At 34.0% G+C, this 26,319-nt stretch overlaps 1 protein-coding gene and 1 pseudogene across 3 annotated transcripts; both read right to left on the reverse strand.

Annotated features, from left to right (window-relative positions):
* Nucleotides 1-303: 303 nt before the first annotated feature.
* On the reverse strand, nt 304-11,951 carry LOC112025111 (uncharacterized; annotated as a pseudogene).
* Nucleotides 11,952-12,647: 696 nt separating this feature from the next.
* On the reverse strand, nt 12,648-20,263 carry LOC112025110 (uncharacterized). 3 transcript variants are annotated; one of them, XR_010629904.1, is made up of 5 exons: nt 14,617-14,835; nt 14,420-14,464; nt 14,072-14,235; nt 13,436-13,522; nt 12,648-12,771 (listed from the first exon to the last, which is right to left on the reverse strand). XR_010629904.1 is itself a non-coding variant. In XM_065775845.1 (4 exons), exons 1-4 carry the CDS (start codon nt 20,068-20,070, stop codon nt 12,676-12,678), a joined length of 366 nt encoding a protein of 121 aa, XP_065631917.1. In that variant the 5' UTR covers nt 20,071-20,263; the 3' UTR covers nt 12,649-12,675. The 3 variants fall into 3 exon arrangements, 2 of the variants coding, with proteins under 2 accessions (XP_065631917.1, XP_065631916.1); XM_065775845.1 differs by lacking the exons at nt 13,436-13,522; nt 14,072-14,235; nt 14,420-14,464; nt 14,617-14,835 and adding exons at nt 18,866-18,952; nt 19,505-19,668; nt 20,052-20,263 and having other exon boundaries at nt 12,649-12,771; XM_065775844.1 differs by lacking the exon at nt 14,420-14,464 and having other exon boundaries at nt 12,650-12,771; nt 14,617-14,834.
* Nucleotides 20,264-26,319: the final 6,056 nt, after the last annotated feature.

Consider the following 26,319-nt stretch of genomic DNA (forward strand, 5'->3'; position numbering starts at 1 on the left):
AGAATTGCTTATTTAATTTAATTTTGAATATGAGTTGAACTCAAGTTAAGTACCAAAATACATATATAGTTTGTTCAAGTTTGATTCAATTTTTTTGTCGAAACAAGTTTGAGCTTGTTTATGAGCCACATAACTAACTTATTATTTTTTCATATATCATGAACACTACAACTACATTTTTTTATCACCCACAAACCTATACTAATAATTTATAAAAATTAAATTCATCAACCTTATATTGTTAAAAAATATATACTATTTTTTACTATAAAATAAACTATCTGTATTATCTATAAATAACAATTAATAAGTTGATATTTTATCAACCTATTATAAACTTACATCTTACACAATTCAATCTTAAGTTTATATAATTTTAAGTTTTTTACCAAGCTAAGCTTGATATAACGTCTTGAGTCATTTAACATTCTACTAAAATATCACTCATAATCAGATGCTTGTGATTCCAAAACACTCTGTCCAGGAGTAGAATTAGCAACCCGTACTGCTGCACCAGATATAGTTTTTTGCAACCGCTCATCTTCCACCTTCTTTACCACCTTATTCACCACTGTAAAATCCAAGACCCCAGCCAAAACTAGTTGCCCAATAATTTCACCAAAACCATTTGGTGCTTTGGGTACATCAAGACTAACATCATCCAACATTGAGCCATAAAGTAAACATCCAAGCTCTATGTCTCCATCTGCAATAACTTTCTCAGCAAACAGATACTCAAGAAGCTTCGCAACTGGTTCAGCACATGGTGGACTTTTCTCTAGTCCAAGGGAAATAGCTTCCTTGACAACCTCAGGGTGGTAAGCTGGAGAATTTAGTTCCTTCACACACTTAAGCGCTTCGTCCAAAAGCCTGACAATGAAATACTCCTCAACAAGATAGACTGTTTTTCTCTTAAGATTATTCAACCTTGCAGTTGTTTTGGTCATGGGGAGGAAGCCACCTGGGCTGGTATCCCCTAGATTCTGTGATTCTGAGTATTTTTCAGTGATATTTTTGGCTTTTACCTGCAAAAAATAAAGATATAGAAAAGGGATTGTTACACATTTACAAATGATCAGTACAACAAGAAGCAAATCGAAAGTTTATGGACATAACTTTTGTATAAGAAATTAACTATGCGTACCTCTTCAGGCCTGGCAACCCAATTGTTTGCTCTCAAATCGAGCAGATCACGAATCATGAACCTCAGTAGTGGGGCCAGTTGCGTGCTGGTGCTCATATCATTCAACTGCCTGAAGTAGTCATCATTTTTACAGCGTGACGTTGGGCTCTCATCAAACTGCTTACCAACAGTGATTAATAACTGGCATAAGGCTTCAACATTTTCTTCATTGGGTTGAAACTTGCTATCAGCTGGTCCAAGAAGCTCCTGTTCACGTACACAAGTGACCATGAGCCATATAAATAACAATCAATGTATTTACAATATATTTGAACAATATATGGCACAAGCCTATTGTATAGAAAAATATTACATTTAGAAAGAAAATAAAGAAGGCAAAGAGAAAACACATAATGGATTTAACATGGTTCAGCCTACATCCATGACAGAAAATTTTTAACAATTACATTTTTAATATATATTTGTTGGCTTGATGATAATGTGCAATCATCATGAAGCAAGTTAAAATTTTATCTTTATCTATAAAGTTTCCATTAAAAAATGTATATATAGTAAACTCTGGAAAATTCTATCTTATCATAAAATAAAATTCATCTTTTATCAAATTCCATAATGGAACCTTAAAATTTTCATTTTACCAATTTGGACAAATTTTTTTTTTTAAGAGTACCATTGGACTAATCCAAATATCGCCAATTATTTCTAACAAGATAGAGGGAGTCGGAATGAGAACCTGAACGACATGATGAACAACCCTTTCAACCATTATCTTCTGCTTCATGAGCTCTCCGATTAACTGAATGTTTCCAAGAAAACGACGCTTGAGCATTCTTTCTCTAACCCTACGACCCATTGTTTGCTCTGGAGCAGTCATACACCGTAATTCTTTTGTCAGTTCGTCAACACCCTCAAATGTCTCCTGGCATTTATTCAATAGGACTCGCATGACAGTTATGTCTCTACCATCAGGTTCATCAGATGGGAAACGCGGGAGCTTTTGATTAAGATCAGAACACAGGAGAGCGTACATGGGACAATATGCAGGTTCTGTCACAGCCTTGTTATATATCAGTGTGACAGTCCCCTGTATTGCAAGTCAAAGGAAAATTTTCACATAAAGGTAAACAAGAACAATGTTTCTAAAATTTGGCATTCGGATGTGTTAATTAATGAAACTTAAGAAAAAAAAAAACACCGTAATTCTTTTGTCAGTTCGTCAACACCCTCAAATGTCTCCTGGCATTTATTCAATAGGACTCGCATGACAGTTATGTCTCTACCATCAGGTTCATCAGATGGGAAACGCGGGAGCTTTTGATTAAGATCAGAACACAGGAGAGCGTACATGGGACAATATGCAGGTTCTGTCACAGCCTTGTTATATATCAGTGTGACAGTCCCCTGTATTGCAAGTCAAAGGAAAATTTTCACATAAAGGTAAACAAGAACAATGTTTCTAAAATTTGGCATTCGGATGTGTTAATTAATGAAACTTAAGAAAAAAAAAGAAAAAAGAAAGAAGCTTAACCACTAAGGTTTCAGCCGAATTAATTCCACTGTAAACTGGGTGATCCTGTAGCCGATCAAACTTAGCTGGCGTATGCTTGTTCAGTATCCTGCAACGGAATAGAAATTAGTATTCAGCATCACCTGCATCTTTTATAACTAAATGCTTTAAAACCAAGGCTATGCATTTGGGTTGGGGTTTTTCTTTGGTGGGGGATGTGCAAGTTACTGATAATAAAAAGGAATTACCGTCTGACATTAAACAATGCTGTCATTAGGTTCTAGATTATTATGATATAAGTTATCTTTACTGTTTTGAAAGAAGTGTCAAGGTCAACAGCGGCAGCTAACAAAAAGTAAGGATATAAGAATGCACCGATTCGTTTAATCATATAGGCAATAGTAAATGCATCATCAACATCAATTTTATCCAATCTAATGAAAGGTTACTATTAGAATTGTGCGGTTAAATGATTAAATTTACCATATTCTAAGAGATTTTGAGACAATTGGTAATTTAACAGTTACAATTATTTAAAACTTATCCTGTATATCACATCTCTTGTTAAGGACAGTACTAGTAAAAAGTCATTGCAAAAGACAATTCAAGGGATGGAGGTGGAGATTTGTTAAGTCTAATCCATGAATGGAATAAATTTGGAGGTTTTCTAGTTAGTTTTGCAACCCCACATTATCTAAAAGAATAATATGGAGGTGCAATATTCCTATATATTAAGAATTTAAGAGTACTGTTAATCCCACATTGATAATATAATAAGGTAGAGAGGTTGGATAATCCCTATAAATAGAGTGATGGTTTAGTCTGATAGAGCATTTTTCTGACAGCATCTAGAAATTTCAAGATTTGGATTATTGTTAAAACTTGAAAAGGCTAACAAGGCTCAGAGTCAACAATCCACGTTAACTATTGATCTATTCATAATTTCATATAACAAAGGGAAATCAAAGAGCTAATCAGCACATGAGGTAAGAATCATATATCCTGCAGAAGCAGCACAACTATGATATATTAATATATTACCTATCTGCTGCTGTTTTCAAGATACGTTCGTTTTCAGAGAGATTTTCCCTTCTAGCTGACCATGGTAAGTCAGTTTTTTGTTGAGGTCCTCCCTGATAATTAAAACAACAGCAAAAATTAGACTCAAGTATTCGAAGTAAAGCCAAGGGAAAGCTGCAAATACACAAAGGCATAATTTTGATGTAAAAATTGCCCAGAAAAAGAGGCAAAGGAAAAATTGCTAATTCTGACACATTCATACTTTCAAAATTAAATGTTGAAATTTCATTTAGACACAAGACCAAAAGTATCCATTCTAAAGCTATTTTATATGCAGTATAACAGAGTCTATATATCTCCTATCAGAAGTAAGGGAAGGATGTAAGCAAAGTTCGAAAGATCCAATTAATTATGCTTATATTCATGCATGTTTACAGCATGACCTACATACATACATGCATAGTCTCAATTCAGCCAATCAAAGAAGAGAGAGTGAATCTATGATAATATATGTATCCTTTAATTTTAAATCTTGAGACTTGAGAGGTTGCCCAATCTCAGTATAGACTTTGTGACGGCTACAATGTTAAACTTTTGACTTCAGGATATAAATGTAGTAATTTTATGAGTGTGTTTAAATTTTGCTTATTTTCGACAACTTATTTGCATAGTGTTTATCAAAAAATACGATTTTTGATAATTTTTATGTTAAATGTGTTACACAAAAAGTTAAAAATTAGATTAGTTGCAAAAAAAAAAAAAGAAAAAAAAGAAAAAAAGAAGACAAAAGGCAAAAAAACAAAAAAAAATTTAAAGCAATTCCCCAACACATAATCACACGGTAAACTATTTGCTTTTAGTGACAAACTTTTAGCTTTTACGTACAATTTTTTAAAATCTTATTCTTTCTAATTTTTCAAAATACAAGTATATTTCAGCACATTTTCAATAAAAACAATCAACAAAAAGCAAAATAAACTGATAATAAAGTAATGTAAAGTGCTGAAAGTTTATTTACTTTTTTTCTTCTAGGCAACCGTCGGTTTCTGGTCTCCGGATTATCTGTCAAATGCTGATTAAATTGTACCTAAAAAAGTGAGAATATATGTAAGTAAATAAGATAATTCTTTTGTTGAGAAGTGCAAGTAAGAAAGTTACGGAACCAACCAACCGACACTATATACAGTGTGTGACAGTAAACTCATTCCCAAAACACCAATTTAACACTAAATTTTATAACTTGGTAAACTGGTGGATCATGTAAGTGGTGAGGAAAAAAAAATGCCCTGCTCATTAAATCTAATATAAGACATATGGCAAGTGGTGTCATGTTGGGTCTAGTATACTGGATGTTAAATCCAAGCCATGTTTGAGAATAATAATAATAGGTCCACATAAAAAGTGGCGGGCAGAAAGCATCAAAATGAGCATGTGTCTTATTTTTATCACATGTTCACATCGTGTCGGCTCCAGTGCATTTATGAAATGGGGGTATGAAAGCCTAGGGACTTGTTTTTTTAAAGGGTATTCTTACGGACCTGATCACAAAATCCTGCACAGTTTCACTATTTAAGAGTATATAATCTAAAAGACTCACTAATAATAGTTATGTAATAATACAAGTTAGTATGAGATTTGATGATGAGTACTGACCATCTTATTCTTAGTAACATCCGAGTGAGGCTTAACATCAGATGCCACTAATTCCGGAAACATATCTAGCTCTCGCTGCTGCGCTGTTGCTTCTCGGATGCCGTTTGGATTTTGCTTTAGCTCTGAGTTTGGTCGGAGACTCATGCTTGAAATACCAGCTGACAACATATATATATATATAGGATAAGCTCAAAAATCAATAAATTTATGAGATAGTAGGTAATTAATGATATGTTTGGTTTCCGGGAAAATGTTGAAAGAAAAAATCAAATGAAACTATTTAATTAATGTCTTAAAGTAAAAACCCTGACATTTTATTTCAGAAACTGAACCTCATGGACATTAATTACCACATTATTTAACAAAAGGAAACAATTCTTGCTCTCCTGTCTGAGCTGAAATTGACAAAACAATTTTCATTTCATGCTTCGAAATTAAAAACATCACAAACCGTAAATAAAATGCAAAAGCTTTGCGTACTTTTCCTTTCGTTTCACTCATTTTCTCATCAACCAAACAATAGAACATATAGTAAAAAAGGATTGATGTTTACGGACCGATCAATGCTTGCTCCATGAAGTAGATGATGTTGGTAGAATATATGGGAGAGGTATATATATACGTTGGAAGTCAGTTATCAATGGCTAGGAACACGAACTCCACGAAATTGCAGAGAGAGATCAGAATTGAAATTTTAAGATTTTGAGGTCTGGGTATGCATGTGTGAGTAATGGGAAAGTAAATAAGTGAGAATATAAAAAGCACTGCAACCTTCACCATTACGTAAAGTCTTTAAGAACATCTACTATTCACAAAGTCAAGTCATATGAAGAGAAGCAACAGACTACGTGACATAAAGGTTTTAGAGTGGGGACAATAAACTTAGGTAAAGACATTCGCATTGAATGTTGTAATTTGTAAAACCACATATAAAGCTATTTTAACACTCCCAATGTCAAAAAATATACTACATCAGAGGTGTTATAGCAAAAATGTAGCAACTAGCTACGATGATCTGTTATTGGTTTCTATTTCTCTTTCCTCTCATTTTGGCAGTGCTCCTCCTACGCAAGGCTGGCTCTATCTATGAGGCAAGTGAGGCGATCGCCCAAGGTTTCAAGTGGAAGAAAGCGCAAAATTTAGGCTATAAATAAGTCCAAATAAAAATTAAAAATGTTATAACTAATACAAATTTTACCATAAAATATTTACAAATTGATATGCTAATAAATATCTCCCACAGCTGAAACATTCTCTATCCCTCTCACAGACACAACAACCAAAGCAAAATTAAAGTCAAAAGAGGTCAAATAAATCAATTTCCAGCCTGTGTTCTTGTCCTCATAGTTTGCCGGCTTGTGTGTAAACAAAAGTAAAAAAAAAAAGGGTGATTCTTTTAACCCTGCTGGTAGTGGCAGTGTTGTTAACTCTGCTTCAGATTAAGTCTTCATATTATAGACTATTTATATTATTAAAAATTATATATTATTTTTTATTACAATATAGACTATTTATAATATCCATAAATAAAAAAAAAAACAAATAATAAAAGTTGATATTTGATGAGTTTATTTACAGACTCACACAATCCAGTCTTAAAGCCTATATAAAATCTAGATAAACAAACTTTTTACCAAGTTCAACCTGTGTTTATAACAGCTCAATCCATTTACAATTCTACAAAATATCAGTCATTATCAGATGCATAATTGTGATTCCAAAACACTCTAACCAGTCGAAGTTGAATTAACAATCAGCTCTGCTCCATCAAATATAGCTTTCTGCAACCGCTCATCTTCCACCTTCTTTACCACGTTATTCACCACTGTAAAGTCCAAGACCCCAGCCAGAACTAGTTTCCCAATAATTTCACCAAAACCATTTGGTGCTTTGGGTACATCAAGACTAACATCGTCCAACATTGAGCCATAAAGTAAACATCCAAGCTCTATGTCTCTATCTGCAAGAACTTTCTCAGCAAAAAGATACTCAAGAAGCTTCACAACTGGTTCAACACAGGGTGGACTTTTCTCTAGTCCAAGGGAAATAGCTTCCTTGACAACCTCACGGTGGTAACCTGGAGAATTTAGTTCCTTCACACATTGTAGCGCTTCGTCCAAAAGCCTGATGGTGAAATATTCCTCAATAAGAGAGACTGTTTTTCTCTGAAGATTACCCAAAATTGCATCTCTTCTGAACCTGGGGATGTATTTACCTGGGCTGGTGTTCCCTAGATTCTGCGATTCTGACTGTATTTCAGGGATGAATTTGGGTTTTACCTGGAAAAGCAAGGTAGTAAAGAGATGGTTAGAAAATCCAAGCCAAACCCATGCATGCGCATTGCAGAGACATATGATATCACATAATGATATCTTTCAAAAATAAAGATGAAGTTCGTATTTATACCTCTTTAAGTTTGGGAAGCCAGTTTTTTTCTCTCAAATCAAGAATGTCACGAATCATGTGCCTCAGTCGAGGAGCCAATTGAGGGTTTGTGCTCAGTTCCTTCAATCGGCTAAAGTATATATCAGTTGTAGCCCGCGATTTTTTTTGGAGATCAAGCTCCTTACCAACAGTGTTAAGTAACTGACATATAGCTTCCACGTTTTCTTCAGGTGGTTCTAGAAGCTTCTGTTTCACGTATACAAGTGACATGAGCAATATAAAATAACAATCAAGATATTCTAAACTAGAGCTATATATGAACAGTGAATTGCTTGAACCACAGAACAGAGAAAGGAAGTTCAAATGGAACCTGAACAATGGCATGAATGATTATTTCAGTTACCATCTTCTTCTTATAAAGCTCTCCAACTAAACGGATGTTTCCAAGAAACTGAAGCTTGAGCATTCTTTCTCTAACCCTACGCTCCATCTTTTGCTCCGGAGCAGTCATATGCCTTACTTCTTCACTCAATTCGTCAGCACGCTCAAATGTCTGCTGGCATTTATTCAGTAGGACTCTCTTGAAAGTAATTTTTTCATTACCATCAGGTCCATCAGATGCAAAATCTGGGAGCTCTTCACTGAGATGACTACACAGAAGAGCGTACATGGGACAATATGCCGGTTCCATCACAGCCTTGCTATATATCAGTGAAACTGTCCCCTGTATTGCAAGTCAAAGGAACAATATTTCTAAATTTGGCTTATGGATGTGCAAATTAATGAAACTTAAAATTAAAAAAAGAAAGAAAAAAAGAAAAAAAGAAGAAGAGAAGGTTGAGGGGGTGTTTAACCTTTAAGGTTTCAGCTGATTTAATTCCACTGCAAATTGGGTGATGTTGCAGATCAAACTTAGTTGGGGTCTGCTTGTTAATTATCCTGCATTGGATTAGAAAATTGTATTCAGCATCGCCTGTTCACCTGCATCTTTTATAATTAAATGCAATGATACGTTTAATTATATAGCAAATGCATCATCTTCATTAATTCTCTTTATCTAAGGAAAGGTTACAACCATTTGACACTAACCCAGTTCAATCACATGTATAAAAAGATAAAAGCAGTACACCCATATGGTCGCACTCTATGACAAATTTAAACTATGCTGTAGTAATATTTTAAACATGATTTTGTTTAGTCTAGCCCACGAGATGAATAAATTTGAGAGATTTCTTAATTGACTTTAAATCCTACATCTGTTAAAAGAAAAATAAGGAGGCGCAATATTACTATATATGAAGAGTGCTACTCCCATATTGATAAGAAAATGAAGTAGGGGGTGCGATAGTCTTTGTAAACTGGTGATGTAGCCTTTTATATATGTATGTAGGAGTTAGAAGAGAAAACTTTGTCTATTGAGAAAATCAGAGACTGACTTTTGTCTAGTGTGCTAACGTGAAATCAACAAGATTGTTTGGTGGATATTTTTGGTTGGCGGTTGTCAAATTTTGTATCTTCTCTGACTTGCCTCTTTTTGTTTTGTGTGTTTTTACAATACCATATCAATTTTTCTTTCTTTTGCTACTTGCCTTCATATTGTTTTGCGTGTCTTCACTACAAATTGGGATAAGAGCTATTAGTTAGGCATTTAGTAGATTGCAAGCACAAAGTTTTGAGATCGAAGAAGACATCCTAGCAGAATAAGGATTAATTAAAGAATTATATGGAAAGCAAAGAAATCTTTCTATGATGAATGGGAAGAGCTTGAGAAGAAGGTAGTAGGTACTATCTGTTTGAGAAGCTCTAGAGATAAGCTATAACATATTGAATGAGACTTCTTTCCCACTAATTATGGAAAAATTAGAGAAGATATATGTTTCAAAGTTGCTTACAGATAGTTAGTTGATGCAGCAGATGCAAGAAGATTTTTATTTAGTATTATTTATGTTTGCAAGTCAATTGTATTTTTATGTTTTAGGTCTTAGTAGTTTAGCAGGCTATTAGTATTTAATTTGAAAGCAAGGTTATTTTTGTAACAAGACAATTAGGGTTTCTTACGCTAATTAGAACCATAAGCAACCTCTTATACTCATTGAGGGGATTGTTGATATTTGATGAATGAGAAAAATGGATGTTTGGTCTCTCTTTGGTCTGGTGATGACTTCAGTACACTCTAGGTGCTGAGTCCTAGTGGTTTTTCTAGTGCTAACTTCAAGCAAGGAAACTTGAAGAAAGAGTTGAATCAATTTAGTATGGAGTAAGATACCAATATTAGGGATCACTGGAATGCTTTTCATAGATTGACTACTCAATTTTCAAGCATGGATGCGAAAATTGAGGAGCAAGATTTGGCCTTGTTACTTCTAACTTCACTCTCTCCTTCATATGATTGCCTCGTGACTATACTGTTGGCTGGCAAGGAAACACTAAAGTTAGAAGAGGTTACAATAGTTCTTTATAGATCAAGATGCTCAATAAGAATAAACAATTTTGACTATGGGGCATTTATGGTGAAATCTTATTCAAGTCATGGTAGTAGTATGTCATGCGGGAGAAGCAAATATCAAATTCTAGACTGAAGAATGATATAAATGATGTAGAATATTATTATTATTATTATTATTATGAGATGGGACAATATTAGTATCTGTGCAAGAAGTTAAGATCTAAGTTAGAAGAGCTCAAGAAAAGTTGTGATTGTAAGAAGTTTGCTTATGCAATGAATTCTATAACTAATAACGAGAATGAAGATTGTGGCGCTGTTATGATGGTTAGTAAAAGTATAGATTTAGTTAAAAAAATCATGAGTTTTGGATTCTGCTTGTTGCTTCATATGTGTTAGAATAAAGATTGGACTGACACGTACAGGACTTGTGATGAAAGTTTTAATGTTGACTAATAGAAGAGAATGTAATGTTGCATGAATAGGGACCATAAAAGTTAAGATGTTTGATGGGATAGTGAAAATCTTGTGTAATGTGAAACATGTACATGGGCATGAAAGAAATTTGATTTCGTTGGATCGGCCGTATTCTATGAACTATGAATATTATACAAAAGGTGGAGTTATAATTTAGCAAATGTTCAAATGCGTTAGAGCAAGTTGATTGGTGAGACAGTTAAAGGTGGAGCAAAATGCAAAGATGAGTCTTTGAGTAAAACACAGCAAAGGAAAAATAACCATGGATGTAAAAGGGTAAGATTTTTGGTCAATATGAATGAAATGGTTGTGCAAATGAGTTTGAATGAGAAGTTTAGGCATTGTGTGAACTCAATATATATCATCTCTTGTTAAGGACGTCTGGTAGAGCATTCCTACTGACAAAGAAGATGTAAAGAGGGTACTCAAAGGATACTAGCAAAGACAGCTCAAGGCTAGAGGTGGAGATTTGTTAAATCTAGTCCATGAAAGGATTAAGTTTGGAGGTTTTCTAGTTGGTTTTGGAATCTCACATTGATTAGAAGAATAATAAGGAAGTGCAATATTCCTATGTATTAAGAGTGTTACTCCTATGTTGATAATAAAAAAAGTAGAGAGGTAGTATAATCCGAAAAAATAGAGTGATGGTTTAGCCTTTATTATGTGTGAGAGAGTTGGAAGACATAATTTTGTTTAGTGAGGAAATTAGCAATTTAAAAACGTCTCTGCAGAACAAGCATTACAAGTATTCACTAATCATTTCAATTTACACATTTACCTTGTTACAAAAGAATGTTCAGTCTTAGGAACATAGAGCATTTTTCTGATAGCTTCTTAAAATTTCAAGATTTGGATTGTAAAACTTAATAATAGGCTAACAAAGCTCAGTGTGCATTTGGGAATAAATTAAAAAACTAACTTATTTTACTATTTAACTTATTCTTAGTACTATTCATGGGTCTTACTGCACTTTTTGGTACTATTTATGAGATTGTACTATTTCAACTAACTTTTACCTTTATTTACAGTACTTTCAGCAAAAAATTTTCAGTTTCAACAAAATAAGCAGATCTCAAATAGACCCTGAGAGTCAACAATCCATGTTAACTAATGATCTATTCATAACTTCATATAACAAACGAAAATCCGAGCACTAAACAGCACATGAGGCAAGAATCATAAATCTTGCAGAAGCATCACAACTATGATATTTTAATATATTACCTATCTGCTGCTGTTTTCAAGGCACGATGGTATTCAGAGAGATTTCCCCTTCTAGCTGACCATGGTAAGTTAGATTTGACTAGAGGTCCTCCCTGATAATTTAAAAACAACAACAACAATTAAACTCAACCCTGTGTTTGAAGTAATGCCGTGGGAAAGCTGCAAATACACAAAGGCATAATTTTGATGTAAAAAACACCCAAAAATAGAGGCAAAAGATAAACTGTATGCCCTCCGACGCACATCCAACTAATTCTGACACATTCATAAGTTCAAAATTAAACGTTGAAATTTAATTCAGACACGAGACCAAAAATACCCATTCTGAAGCTGTTTAATATATAGTATAACAGAGTTTATTTCCTATCAGAAACATTTACCTTGTTACAAAAGAATGTTCAGTCTTAGGAACATAGAGCATTTTTCTGATAGCTTCTTAAAATTTCAAGATTTGGATTGTAAAACTTAATAATAGGCTAACAAAGCTCAGTGTGCATTTGGGAATAAATTAAAAAACTAACTTATTTTACTATTTAACTTATTCTTAGTACTATTCATGGGTCTTACTGCACTTTTTGGTACTATTTATGAGATTGTACTATTTCAACTAACTTTTACCTTTATTTACAGTACTTTCAGCAAAAAATTTTCAGTTTCAACAAAATAAGCAGATCTCAAATAGACCCTGAGAGTCAACAATCCATGTTAACTAATGATCTATTCATAACTTCATATAACAAACGAAAATCCGAGCACTAAACAGCACATGAGGCAAGAATCATAAATCTTGCAGAAGCATCACAACTATGATATTTTAATATATTACCTATCTGCTGCTGTTTTCAAGGCACGATGGTATTCAGAGAGATTTCCCCTTCTAGCTGACCATGGTAAGTTAGATTTGACTAGAGGTCCTCCCTGATAATTTAAAAACAACAACAACAATTAAACTCAACCCTGTGTTTGAAGTAATGCCGTGGGAAAGCTGCAAATACACAAAGGCATAATTTTGATGTAAAAAACACCCAAAAATAGAGGCAAAAGATAAACTGTATGCCCTCCGACGCACATCCAACTAATTCTGACACATTCATAAGTTCAAAATTAAACGTTGAAATTTAATTCAGACACGAGACCAAAAATACCCATTCTGAAGCTGTTTAATATATAGTATAACAGAGTTTATTTCCTATCAGAAGTAAGGGATGCATCATGGATGTAAGCAAAGAAATTAAAACACTAGCTTATTATTGGCATCAATAATTCAATATCAACTTACTTTGACCTGTTTCCCATATTCTTGGCATCAATATTAACTTTTTTCCTATCATAAGCGTGTGTTATACTCACATATAAAATGATACAATCACGATTATATTCATGCATGTTTACATTCAAGCACCACCTACACACATACTTGTTAATAATACTCAATTCAGGCAATCAAAGAAGAGAAGGTGAATCTATGATAATATATCCATTCTTTAAATCTTGAGAGGTTTCCCAATGTCAAACTTTTGACTTCAAGATATAAATGTAGTAATTTCATCGAAGTAATGTAAAGTGCTGAAAGTTTATTTACTTTTTTTCTTCTAAACGGGGGCAACAATTGGCTTCTGGGCACCTGACTGTTCTCTGGATTATTTGTCAAAGGCTGACCAAATTGTACCTAAAAAAATGAGAATATATATAAGTAGAGTGGTGAGAATGCCAAACCTGACAGCAAACTCATTAACAAAACAGATTCCTAGAACGTATAAGTGTATAACAGTCAGGTTGATATACTTTAGTTTAGGGACCCAACCAACCGATACACCAATTAATTTCTCACTTGAATTTTATAATTTGCTAAACAAGTCAATCATCTGGGTGAAGCGTGTCATGTTCATTGGACCCGATACAAAATGTTAAACATGTGGCGCATTGTATTAGGTTCTATACACAAATCCCGAAAACCAAAAAAATATTGTAGGGCCATATAAAGAGGGGTTGGTATAAAGTATCCACCATTTATAGTCAACCATCGACAGTGGAAATGTTTCTCCAAAAAAAAAAAACATCGATAGTGGAATTGGGTATGAAAGTGTGTCCAAGATTTATCTTGAACGCATAAAAATCATGCAGAGTTTCACTAAATACTAGTAAAGTGTATAGAATCTAAAAAAAACTCACAAATAATATGTAATAGTAGCTATAGTATGAGATATTGATGACTGACCATCTTATTCTTAGTAACATCCAACTGAGGCTTAACATCATCAGATGCCACTACTGCTTCCGGAAACATATCAAGCTTTCGCTGCTGTGTCGACGCTTCTCGGATGTCGTTTGGATTTTGCTTTAGCCCTGAGTTTGATCGGAAACTGATGCTTGAAAGACCAGCTGACAACATATATAGGAGCAGCTCAAAATCAATAAATTTGTGAGGTGGTAGGTAACAATGATCTGTTTGGTTCCCGGGAAAAAGTAGAAAAAATAAAAATAAAATGAAACCATTTAATGTTGTAAAGTTAAAACCCTGACAAAAAAAAAAAAAAATTTTCAAACTGAACCTCATAGAAATTACCACATTATTTTTAAAAAGGAAACAATTCTTGCTCTCCTGTCTGGGCTGAAATTGACAAAACAATTTTCATTTCATGCTTCGAAACTAAAAAAACAGCACAAACGTAAATAAAAAAAAGCTTTGTGTACTTTTCCTTTTGTTTTCTCATCAACCAGAAAATAGAACATATGGTAAAAAGGATTGATATGTGTACGGACCGATCAATGCTTGCTCCATGAAGTAGCTGATGTTTGGAAGAATATATTGGAGAGGTATATACGTTGGGAGTCAGTTATCAACGGCTAGGAACATGAACTCCACGAAATTGCAGAGAGAGAAAGAGAGAGAGGAATTGAAATTTTAGGATCTTGAGGTCTGGCTATGGAGGAAGGGCATGTAAGTTGTGACTGGATTTGTGAGTAATGGGAAAGTAAATAAAGTGGAAAGATAAAAAGCGTTGCAACCTTAACAATTACGAATATTCTATGATAGATACTAAAGTCAAATCATATGAACAGAGTCAGTCTACAGACTTCGTGACATAAAGGTGTTAGAGTGGGGACAGTAAGATAAAAAGCGCTGCAACCTTATCAATTACGTATAGTCTATGATAGATACTAAAGTCAAATCATATGAACAGAGTCAGTCTACAGACTTCGTGACATAAAGGTTTTAGAGTGGGGACAGTAAACTTAGGTAACAAGGAGGTCGTTTGTTCGCTCATTTTAAAATATAGCGTTTAGTGTTTAAATATTAAATACGAGTGTCCAAAAATGAAAAAACACATTTGTTGGACCATTTTTGTTTAGAGTTGTTTGGAAAATATTGTTTAAAAACTCATGTTTAAAATGATGGTTTTAAAATCACCTTTGGTCTGTTTTTAAATAACGAACACCGGTATTCAGTGACACTTCGGTAATTATCTTGAACACTATTATGGGCCCACCTGGTTAGCTTTTTTTCAAGTATTGTCTCCTCTCTTCCTCTCATCTCTTCATGCTGAATCCATCTACACCCAGTACCAAGATCTTATCTCACCCACACAGTTAGAGCAACCCAGCGGCATTACTCTCACCCACCTCCATAACTCCCTTCACCAACGCAGCGCCATTAAACCCATCGCCATTAAATCCTCACTGTTCCATCATAAACGCAAATATTGTTTCAACAGCAAACAGAGAACAGAAAAAATGGGTTTTCTCGATTGGTCAGGAAAAAAAAAAGTGAGAAATCTGTGAGTGAAAAAGGAACTATTTAGTCTTTAGACAAAAACCCATTGACAAGCAAGGTGAAAGTGAGATTCGAACTTGGATCTTGGAGTGATGGGTCGGCGGTGACAAAAGCTCGATTAGTTGCTGGGTCTTGGAGTGCTGATAGTGGAGATGAGATTCGAGGAACGTAAAGCCCAGCTGTGGATCTTCTGAGGTGTCGATAGAGATGAGGACTATGCGTGGGTTTGGTTTTCAGCTCTTAAGGAAGAGAAGGGATAAAGAAGGAAAGAGAGGAGCAACGGGAATTTGATGTATTCTCTCTCTTGATTTAAAAAATGTTTATTTCGTACTTTGGTAAGCTTTTTTTACAAAATTACATACACATACCAAACACATATTTATGTTTTTTGAACACTGAAATATGTTATTTAAACCATGATACCAAACACCTTTTTTTGTTTTATATATAAACACTAAAAACACGTTTTTCAACAACACTTTTTAAACCACAATTTTCATATCTTTTTAAACTCTATGACCAAAAGGGCCCAAGGTTTAGGAGAATTTTTTTTTTTGCATTTAGCATTATTTTTGAAACATTTTAGTTAGTTTCATATTTGCAAAATTGTTTATGAACTAGTATCTCGAGATTCTAAAACTCAAATTCAAATATGGAACTTGAGTCTCAACTCAAGTTGCAAGGGTTGGCAATTTGATATGGAAAAAAATTCACGTGGAACTTAAGTATTTAAGACTTGAGTTCTTGCATTCTTTTGGTTTGTTCTTCTTCTTCAAATCTTCCTAGTCTATTCTTCTTCTTCCTTTGTTCTTCTTCAAATCGTCCTCTTCAGATCTACTTCTTCTTCAGATTCTTCAAATCTTCCTCTTCAGATCTTCTACTTTTTCCTCTCCTCGGTCTACTTCTTAATCACGCTCTATGAAACTCGAGTCTTAGAAATTGAGTTTCACGTGGCAAAAATCTCCATGTCAGCAATCAAAACTCGAGCCTTCAAGGCTCGAGGCTTGAGATGTTACTTTCCTAAATAGTTTCAAAACTTTGCTTACTAAAGAAATAGTTTCTATAATCATGCTAGAGGGCAAATATCCCCAGGTTTGGGATGGAATGGGATATTGGGTAAAACTTGGGTAAGAGTATTCACATTGAATATTGTAATTTGCAAAACCACTAAAAAGCTATTTTAAGACTCTCAACACCAAAAAAATATACTACATTAGAGGTGTTATAGCAAAAATTTAGCAACTAGCAACAGTAACTAGTTGCTACTCATACTTTATTAGTTTTAATTTCTCTCTCCTCTCTCATCATTCCCTCTCGCCAGACTCATTTCTCTCCTCTCTCCTCTCTCTTCTCTCGTCTCTTCACTCTCCTCTCATCTCGTTGTCATGGGTCGCTCTTTGCGATGATTTTTGGTGTCGTAGGATGTTGCTTGTCACTGTGGGTGGCTTGTGTAGCGATTTTTGGTGTAGCTAGGTTTTGGTGGAGTTATGGTTCGATTGTGTTGGTTTGTGGTTGGTTTGGATCGATGGTTGTGATATGGTTGGTGTTGGTGTGGCTGCAGTATGGTTGGTGTTTGTGAAAGTGGTGGTGTGGTTGAGGAATGGTTGGTGGCTTGGTATGAAATGAGTATTTGGCTGTGGGTATGGCCATTTGTAGGTGTTTTATGAATGTGGGTTTGGGTGTTTGGCCAAGGGTATGGCAGTTTGTGGTTATTTTGTTGTTGTAGGATGGTGTTTATGGGTGTCTCTAGTTTTTGTTAGTTTTTTTTTTTTTTTTTTTAACTTATTTAATGGATAGAAATTGTTTATATTATTTTGATGGGTTGTATGTTAAAATAGGAGATATGATATAGAGTGTATTGTAAAGCGATGTGTTAAAATACGTAAAGTAACTTTTTTGAGGAGCTAAAAGCTAAAATTTTTAGCTCATTGGATGTGAATGCTCTAGCAAGGTTTGGGATGAAATGTGATATAGTGATAGCAATATGTGTTGGGTTGGTTATGATTATGATTATTATTATTATTATTATTTGTTAGGTTCTAAAGATTTAGGATTTTATGTATTTAGAACTCTAATGTGTAATGTTGGCAATTCATGATCAAAACAATATGTTTAGTCTTGTTTAGGCTTGCTCAAAGTTGATTAATTATTTGTAAAACTGGAATCGAGTGATTGCAGATTTATTGGACTAAATCTGTAAGGCTCGATCGATCGAAAATTAGACTCGATCGATCGAACCATGTATAAATTTATTTTTCTGCAGAGTTCCAGTTCAGCCCAAACTCTATTTAAACGTCTTGGGGTTCAAGTAAAACACTTCTATATATAAGGAAAACCCTAGAACGTTTTTGGGACTTCTGTGAGGGAGATTAGAGTGCCTCTTGTGCCTCCTTTTATTTTTAGGGTTTTGTACCCAAACCTCTCTAAGTCTTTGTTGCTCATATTTGCGGTTTATGTGAATCTCTTGTGAGATCCTTGAGGAGCTTTCCTTCACATAAACTTAGGGTTTTTAAGGTAGAGATTATTTCAACATCTTGAAGATCATTATAGTTGCAACCATTGGAAGGTCCTCCCTGATAATTTAAAAACAACAACAACAATTAAACTCAACCCTGTGTTTGAAGTAATGCCGTGGGAAAGCTGCAAATACACAAAGGCATAATTTTGATGTAAAAAACACCCAAAAATAGAGGCAAAAGATAAACTGTATGCCCTCCGACGCACATCCAACTAATTCTGACACATTCATAAGTTCAAAATTAAACGTTGAAATTTAATTCAGACACGAGACCAAAAATACCCATTCTGAAGCTGTTTAATATATAGTATAACAGAGTTTATTTCCTATCAGAAATAAGGGATGCATCATGGATGTAAGCAAAGAAATTAAAACACTAGCTTATTATTGGCATCAATAATTCAATATCAACTTATTTTGACCTGTTTCCCATATTCTTGGCATCAATATTAACTTTTTTCCTATCATAAGCGTGTGTTATACACACATATAAAATGATACAATCATGATTATATTCATGCATGTTTACATTCAAGCATCACCTACACACATACTTGTTAATAATACTCAATTCAGGCAATCAAAGAAGAGAAGGTGAATCTATGATAATATATCCATTCTTTAAATCTTGAGAGGTTTCCCAATGTCAAACTTTTGACTTCAAGATATAAATGCAGTAATTTCATCGAAGTAATGTAAAGTGCTGAAAGTTTATTTACTGTTTTTCTTCTAAACGGGGGCAACAATTGGCTTCTGGGCACCTGACTGTTCTCTGGATTATTTGTCAAAGGCTGACCAAATTGTACCTAAAAAAATGAGAATATATATAAGTAGAGTGGTGAGAATGCCAAACCTGACAGCAAACTCATTAACAAAACAGATTCCTAGAACGTATGAGTGTATAACAGTCAGGTTGATATACTTTAGTTTAGGGACCCAACCAACCGATACACCAATTAATTTCACACTTGAATTTTATAATTTGCAAAACAAGTCAATCATTTGGGTGAAGCGTGTCATGTTCATTGGACCCGATACAAAATGTTAAACATGTGGCGCATTGTATTAGGTTCTATACACAAATCCCGAAAACCAAAAAAATATTGTAGGGCCATATAAAGAGTGGTTAGTATAAAGTATCCACCATTTATAGTCAACCATCGACAGTGGAAATGTTTCTCCAAAAAAAAAAAAACCCATCGATAGTGGAATTGGGTATGAAAGTGTGTCCAAGATTTATCTTGAACGCATAAAAATCATGCAGAGTTTCACTAAATACTAGTAAAGTGTATAGAATCTAAAAAAAACTCACAAATAATATGTAATAGTAGCTATAGTATGAGATATTGATGACTGACCATCTTATTCTTAGTAACATCCAACTGAGGCTTAACATCATCAGATGCCACTACTGCTTCCGGAAACATATCAAGCTCTCGCTGCTGCGTCGTCGCTTCTCGGATGTCGTTTGGATTTTGCTTTAGCCCTGAGTTTGATCGGAAACTGATGCTTGAAAGACCAGCTGACAACATATATAGGAGCAGCTCAAAATCGAATAAATTTGTGAGGTGGTAGGTAATAATGATCAGTTTGGTTCAAGGGAAAAAGTTGAAAGAAATAAAAATCAAATGAAACCATTTAATGTTGTAAAGTTAAAAACCTTACTTTTTTTTTTTTTTTTTTAAGAAACTGAACCTCATAGAAATTACCACATTATTTTAAAAAAGGAAACAATTCTTGCTCTCCTGTCTGAGCTGAAATTGACAAAATAATTTTCATTTCATGCTTCGAAACTAAAAAAACAGCACAAACGTAAATAAAAAAAAGCTTTGTGTACTTTTCCTTTTGTTTTCTCATCAACCGAAAATAGAACATATGGTAAAAAGGATTGATATGTGTACGGACCGATCAATGCTTGCTCCATTAAGTAGCTGATGTTTGGAAGAATATATTGGAGAGGTATATACGTTGGAAGTCAGTTATCAGCGGCTAGGAACACGAACTCCACGAAATTGCAGAGAGAAAAAGAGAGAGGAATTGAAATTTTAGGATCTTGAGGTCTAGCTATGGAGGAAGGGCATGTAAGTTGTGACTGGATTTGTGAGTAATGGGAAAGTAAATAAAGTGGAAAGATAAAAAGCATTGCAACCTTAACAATTACGAATATTCTATGATAGATACTAAAGTCAAATCATATGAACAGAGTCAGTCTACAGACTTCGCGACATAAAGGAGTTAGAGTGGGGACAGTAAGATAAAAAGCGCTGCAACCTTAACAGTTACGTATAGTCTATGATAGATACAAAAGTCAAATCATATGAACAGAGTCAGTCTACAGACTTCGTGACATAAAGGTTTTAGAGTGGGGACAGTAAACTTAAGTAACAAGGAGGTCGTTTGTTCGCTCATTTTAAAATATAGTGTTTAGTGTTTAAATATTAAATACGAGTGTCCAAAAATGAAAAAACATATTTGTTGGACCATTTTCGTTTAGAATTGTTTGGAAAATATTGTTTAAAAACTCATGTTTAAAATGATGGTTTTGAAATCACTTCTGGTCTGATTTTAAACAACAAACACTAGTATTCAGTGGCACTTCGGTAATTATCTTGAACACTATTATGGGCCTACTTGATTAGCTTTTTTTCAAGTATTGTCTCCTGTCTTCCTCTCATCTCTTCATGCTGAATCCATCTACACCTAGTACCAAGATCTTATCTCACCCACACAGATAGAGCAACCCAGCGGCATTACTCTCACCCACCTCCATAACTCCCCTCACCAACGCAGCGCCATTAAACCCATCGCCATTAAATCCTCACTGGTCTATCATAAACGCAAATATTGTTTCAACAGCAAATAGAGAACATAAAAAATGGGTTTTCCCGATTGGTCAGGAAAAAAAAAAGTGAGAAATTTGTGAGTGAAGAAGGAACTATTTAGTCTTTAGACAAAAACCCATTGACAAGCAAGGTGAAAGTGAGATTCGAACTTGGATCTTGGAGTGATGGGTCGGCGGTGACAAAAGCTCGATTAGTTGCTGGGTCTTGGAGTGCTGATAGTGGAGATGAGATTCGAGGAACGTAAAGCCCAGCTGTGGATCTTCTGCGGTGTCGATAGAGATGAGGACTATGCGTGGGTTTGGTTTTCTACTCTCAAGGAAGAGAAGGGATAAAGAAGGAAAGAGAGGAGCAACGAGAATTTGATGTATTCTCTCTCTTGATTTAAAAAATGTTTATTTCGTACTTTGGTAAGCTTTTTTTACAAAATTACATACACATACCAAACACATATTTATGTTTTTTGAACACTGAAATATGTTATTTAAACCATGATACCAAACACATTTTTTTGTTTTATATATAAACACTAAAAACACGTTTTTCAACAACACTTTTTAAACCACAGTTTTCATATCTTTTTAAACTCTATGACCAAAAGGGCCCAAGGTTTGGGAGAATTTTTTTTTGCATTTAGCATTATTTTTGAAACATTTTAGTTAGTTTCATATTTGCAAAACTGTTTATGAACTAGTATCTCGAGATTCTAAAACTCAAATTCAAATATGGAACTTGAGTCTCGACTCAAGTTGCAAGGGTTGGCAATTTGATATGGAAAAAAATTCACGTGGAACTTAAGTATTTAAGACTTGAGTTCCTGCATTCTTTTGGTTTGTTCTTCTTCTTCAAATCTTCCTAGTCTATTCTTTTTCTTCCTTTGTTCTTCTTCAAATCTTCCTCTTCAAATCTACTTCTTCTTTAGATTCTTCAAATCTTCCTCTTCAGATCTTCTACTTTTTCCTCTCCTCGGTCTACTTCTTATTCACGCTCTATGAAACTCGAGTCTTAGAAATTGAGTTTCACGTGGCAAAAATCTCCATGTCAGCAATCAAAATTCGAGCCTTCAAGGCTCGAGGCTTGAGATGTTACTTTCCTAAATAGTTTCAAAACTTTGCTTACTAAAGAAATAGTTTCTATAATCATGCTAGAGGGCAAATATCCCCAGGTTTGGGATGGAATGGGATATTGGGTAAAACTTGGGTAAGAGTATTCACATTGAATATTGTAATTTGCAAAACCACTAAAAAGCTATTTTAAGACTCTCAACACCAAAAAAATATACTACATTAGAGGTGTTATAGCAAAAATTTAGCAACTAGCAACAGTAACTAGTTGCTACTCATACTTTATTAGTTTTAATTTCTCTCTCCTCTCTCATCATTCCNTTTCTGCTCTTTCAAAACTGTGATTTTTCTCAAATTTAGTGAGTCTCTGCCCAATTCGATCGATCCAGTGTGTTTTTCGATCTCGAAAAAGTGCTTTAATTTGTTTAAAAATGACCGTTTCATTTGATCGATCGAATGTATTTTTCGATCAATCAAAGTCGCGAATCAGGTTTTTAAAAAGGGTTTGTTCTTGATCCGAATTGGGGCTTTGTGAAATTGAGTTGAATTTGATGAAATTGGCTTGTTGTATTGATGAATTAAGCATTATATCTATGAGTTGTGTTATGTGATGCTCAATTCATCAATTTGTTTAAAAATTCAACAAGTGATTTTCAAATTTTGGGTTTTTGTTAGAAACTCTATGCTCAAACAATTTTGTCAATTTAATCTCAATTGAACTTAATCGCTCACTACATTAGTACATGCATCATGGCATTGTAATTGTTTCATGCATCATATAGAATTTTATTCTATTGATTTTTGTGCTAACTTGCAGTCTCCCTTGGTTGTGTTTAGGATTCACATGCATTGCATTGATTTCTGTATCCATTTTGCAGTTTGCAGTCATATCTCTCATTGTTTTCATACATAGCATGCATACACTTTGCTAAATTGGTACTCAACTTGATCTAAAAATTGATTGATTAATTTTTGACTTACGTACTTTCTAGTATATGCTATTTTTATGTATGAATTGTAGAAAATTTTTTCTTAAGAGATATGATAGATAATCAATGTGCAAATATTTTCTCTACTCATGCAACTGTTTATGGGTCACATAGTGCCATGTTTGCATTCTATTGAAAAGAGAATATTTTTCTTCATGTGTATCCTCACCTTAGTTTTTAACTATTGGTTTGTGAGTTTTTCACTTTGGTCCTGCTGGTGAGGATGTACCTGATCCTGTTGGTGATGCTGCTGCTGCTGCTGATTCCCCCCCTCCTTTATTTTCCCCAAACTGTTTTTCCAGCAACTTGTTTTGTTTTTCCTATTTTTATAGGGGGAGAAAAGTTTTTTTTTACCTGTGTTATTCATAGGGGGAGCTGTCTCTATTTTCTATAGAGTTGAATTGTTTTGTGTTCCCCTTGATTCTCTATTTCTCTATCCTTTATTGCGTATGTTGACTGTTTACTCTTTGTACGAGTTGTCTTTATCAATACGTGACAAAAAATGGGGAGAAATTATTGATTTATGGAATCATGTTTGTCCTGTTTAGGGGGAGTTGAAATTATTTTTAAAAGGGAAGAAAATAAAAACTTTTTGTTGTATCTAACTTAGGGGAGAGTTAGTTTACTTATGTTTTTATTCTGTTTCTTGTTCACTGCTCATTGATTTATATTTATGAGTTCTTCATGATATATGTCTTTGTTTTGTGTTTTTGTAAGTCAAGAATTTAATTTTGGTTTACTTGTATTTTTTCCACACATGCGTTTATGCGTTTGTTGAGTGTTTAGGAAATATACAGGTTGATTCAATTGAGCTGCTGTCTACACTTGCAACTGATGGATAGTAGTTAAGATTGGATTTGTTGTTATAAGCATTATTTTTGTAATGGGCTTTTACTTTGTAAACTTTGAGCTTTTAGTTTGTGTTTTGTCACGGATTGCCAAAGGGGGAGATTGTTAGGTTCTAAAGATTTAGGATTTTATGTATTTAGAACTCTAATGTTTAATGTTGGCAAACCATGATCAAAACAATTGTTTAGTCTTGTTTAGGCTTGCTCAAAGTTGTTATTATTTGTAAAACTGGAATCGAGTGAGTTGCAGATTTATTGGACTAAATCTGTAAGGCTCGATCGATCGAAAATTAGACTCGATCGATCGAACCACGTAAGATTTATTTTTCTGCAGAGTTCCAGTTCAGCCAAACTCTATTTAAACGTCTTGGGTTCAAGTAAAACACTTCTATATATAAGGAAAACCCTAGAACGTTTTTGGGACTTCTGATGAGGGAGATTAGAGTGCCTCTTGTGCCTCCTTTTATTTTTAGGGTTTTGTACCCAAACCTCTCTAAGTCTTTGTTGCTCATATTTGCGGTTTATGTGAATCTCTTGTGAGATCCTTGAGGAGCTTTCCTTCACATAAACTTAGGGTTTTAAGGTAGAGATTATTTCAACATCTTGAAATCATATAGTTGCAACCATTGAATTAAAAGAAAAGCAAGCGGGGAGCTTGTAGCTGATTGAAGAATTCAAGAAAGAAGTAGTCCGTGGATTCGGAGCCTGCGCGTGGTCGTGTCAGGAAGTTTTACTGGTGGGTAGCATTAGGAAGTCGAGCGGGGAGCTTGTAGTCCTTCTGTAAGAACTTCAATTCTTTCATAGTGAATTCAGGTTAACCTTGAGGATCGGTGGGTCAAATCCTCCCCAGGTTTTACCGTGTGGTTTCCTGGGTGATCATATCTTGTGTTATTTATTTTCCGCTGCTTTATATTCTTGATATGATTGTTTGGATTGTTTTAACCTAGAATTGCTTAATTTGACTAAGTAACAACTTGGCTAATTAATCTAGGCTACGCAATCTGTGTGTTTAAGGGGTCTAAATTTCCAACATTATTATTATTATTATTATTATTAAACTAAAGATAATTTTTTTTTTAATCCATCGCAGTTCCACAAAGAAAAAATCCCATCAAATTCGTATTCAAAAGCGTATTCAAATTGAAAGACAGATAGAGAAATATATACAAAATCCATTGTAATCATCGTCATATTTATACTAAAGGGTTACTAAGGATTTGTTGTGGGTATTTGTTGTTCGGTTGAAATTGGTGGTGGTGGGTTTGAGAATGATGAAGTGGAAAACAGATGGTTTGTCAAATTAAAGTGGTGGTTGGTCATGGATTGTAGCATGACTGGTGGTGCCACTAGCCTCTTGTTAATGGTGCTAGTGAAGGTTGGTGGTCATGGGGATGTACTGGGTTTTTAATTTATTTTGGGTAATTAAAATGTGAAATGAATATAATTAGAATTTAATTAATCAGGTGTACATGTGACAAGTTTTTTTTTTTTTTCGTAAAACATATAATAGAGCATAAAAAATGATATAAAAGATTTAGACTCGACACAATAAGGCCCAAAATGAATATTAGCGTTGTATGCATTGCCACCTAACACCCTCCAAAACCAAATAAGCAACCCAAACTCAAACCAAGCCTAATTTGGCACAAAAATTAATATTAGTGACAAGATATGGGGATTGACATATTTATAAGATGGTGAGTTCTAATATGGTAACTATTGTACTTGGATTATCTTAAAAGGAAACACATTGAATATAGAAGGGATTTGAAGGAATGCACATTTTATCATTCATTAATCCATTAAAATATAATGTTACCACAACCTTCTCCAATAAAACGAAATTTGGGATGGGGCGAGGCATGTCAAGCCCATAAGGCTTGGCAAATTTGTCACCTCAATGTACTTATGCGAAGTATTACATTAGGACTATTTACTAGTTGGATTGTAAACAAATTGAGCCTAACCATATATTACAAATTTAGAATTGCTTATTTAATTTTATATTAAACATGAGTTGAGCTCAAGTTCATCACCAAACTTAATAATATGTTTAATTTTGATTCTTTTCTTTTTTTTTTTTTTGGTTGAAATAAACTTGAGCTTGTTTATGAGTTATGCAATTAACCTATTATTTTCTCATATATAATAAACAGAACAACTAATTTTTTTTACCGGTCCACAAACCTATTCTCATAATGTATAATTAAACTATAGTTGAAATTATAATGTTTGAGTTATTTAGATAGAATGAATTTTGTTTATAAATTTATAAAAATTAGATTCACTAACCATATATTATTAAAATATATACACTATTTTTTATTAAAAAATAGACTATTTATATTATCTATAAATAACAAATAATAAAAAGTTGATCTTTGATGAGTTTATTTACAAACTCACGCAATCCAATCTTAAAAGCCTGTATG

Source organism: Quercus suber, unplaced genomic scaffold (genome assembly GCF_002906115.3).
Source record: "Quercus suber isolate HL8 unplaced genomic scaffold, Cork oak 2.0 scaffold_120, whole genome shotgun sequence".
In the NCBI taxonomy this organism is placed as follows: domain Eukaryota; kingdom Viridiplantae; phylum Streptophyta; class Magnoliopsida; order Fagales; family Fagaceae; genus Quercus; species Quercus suber.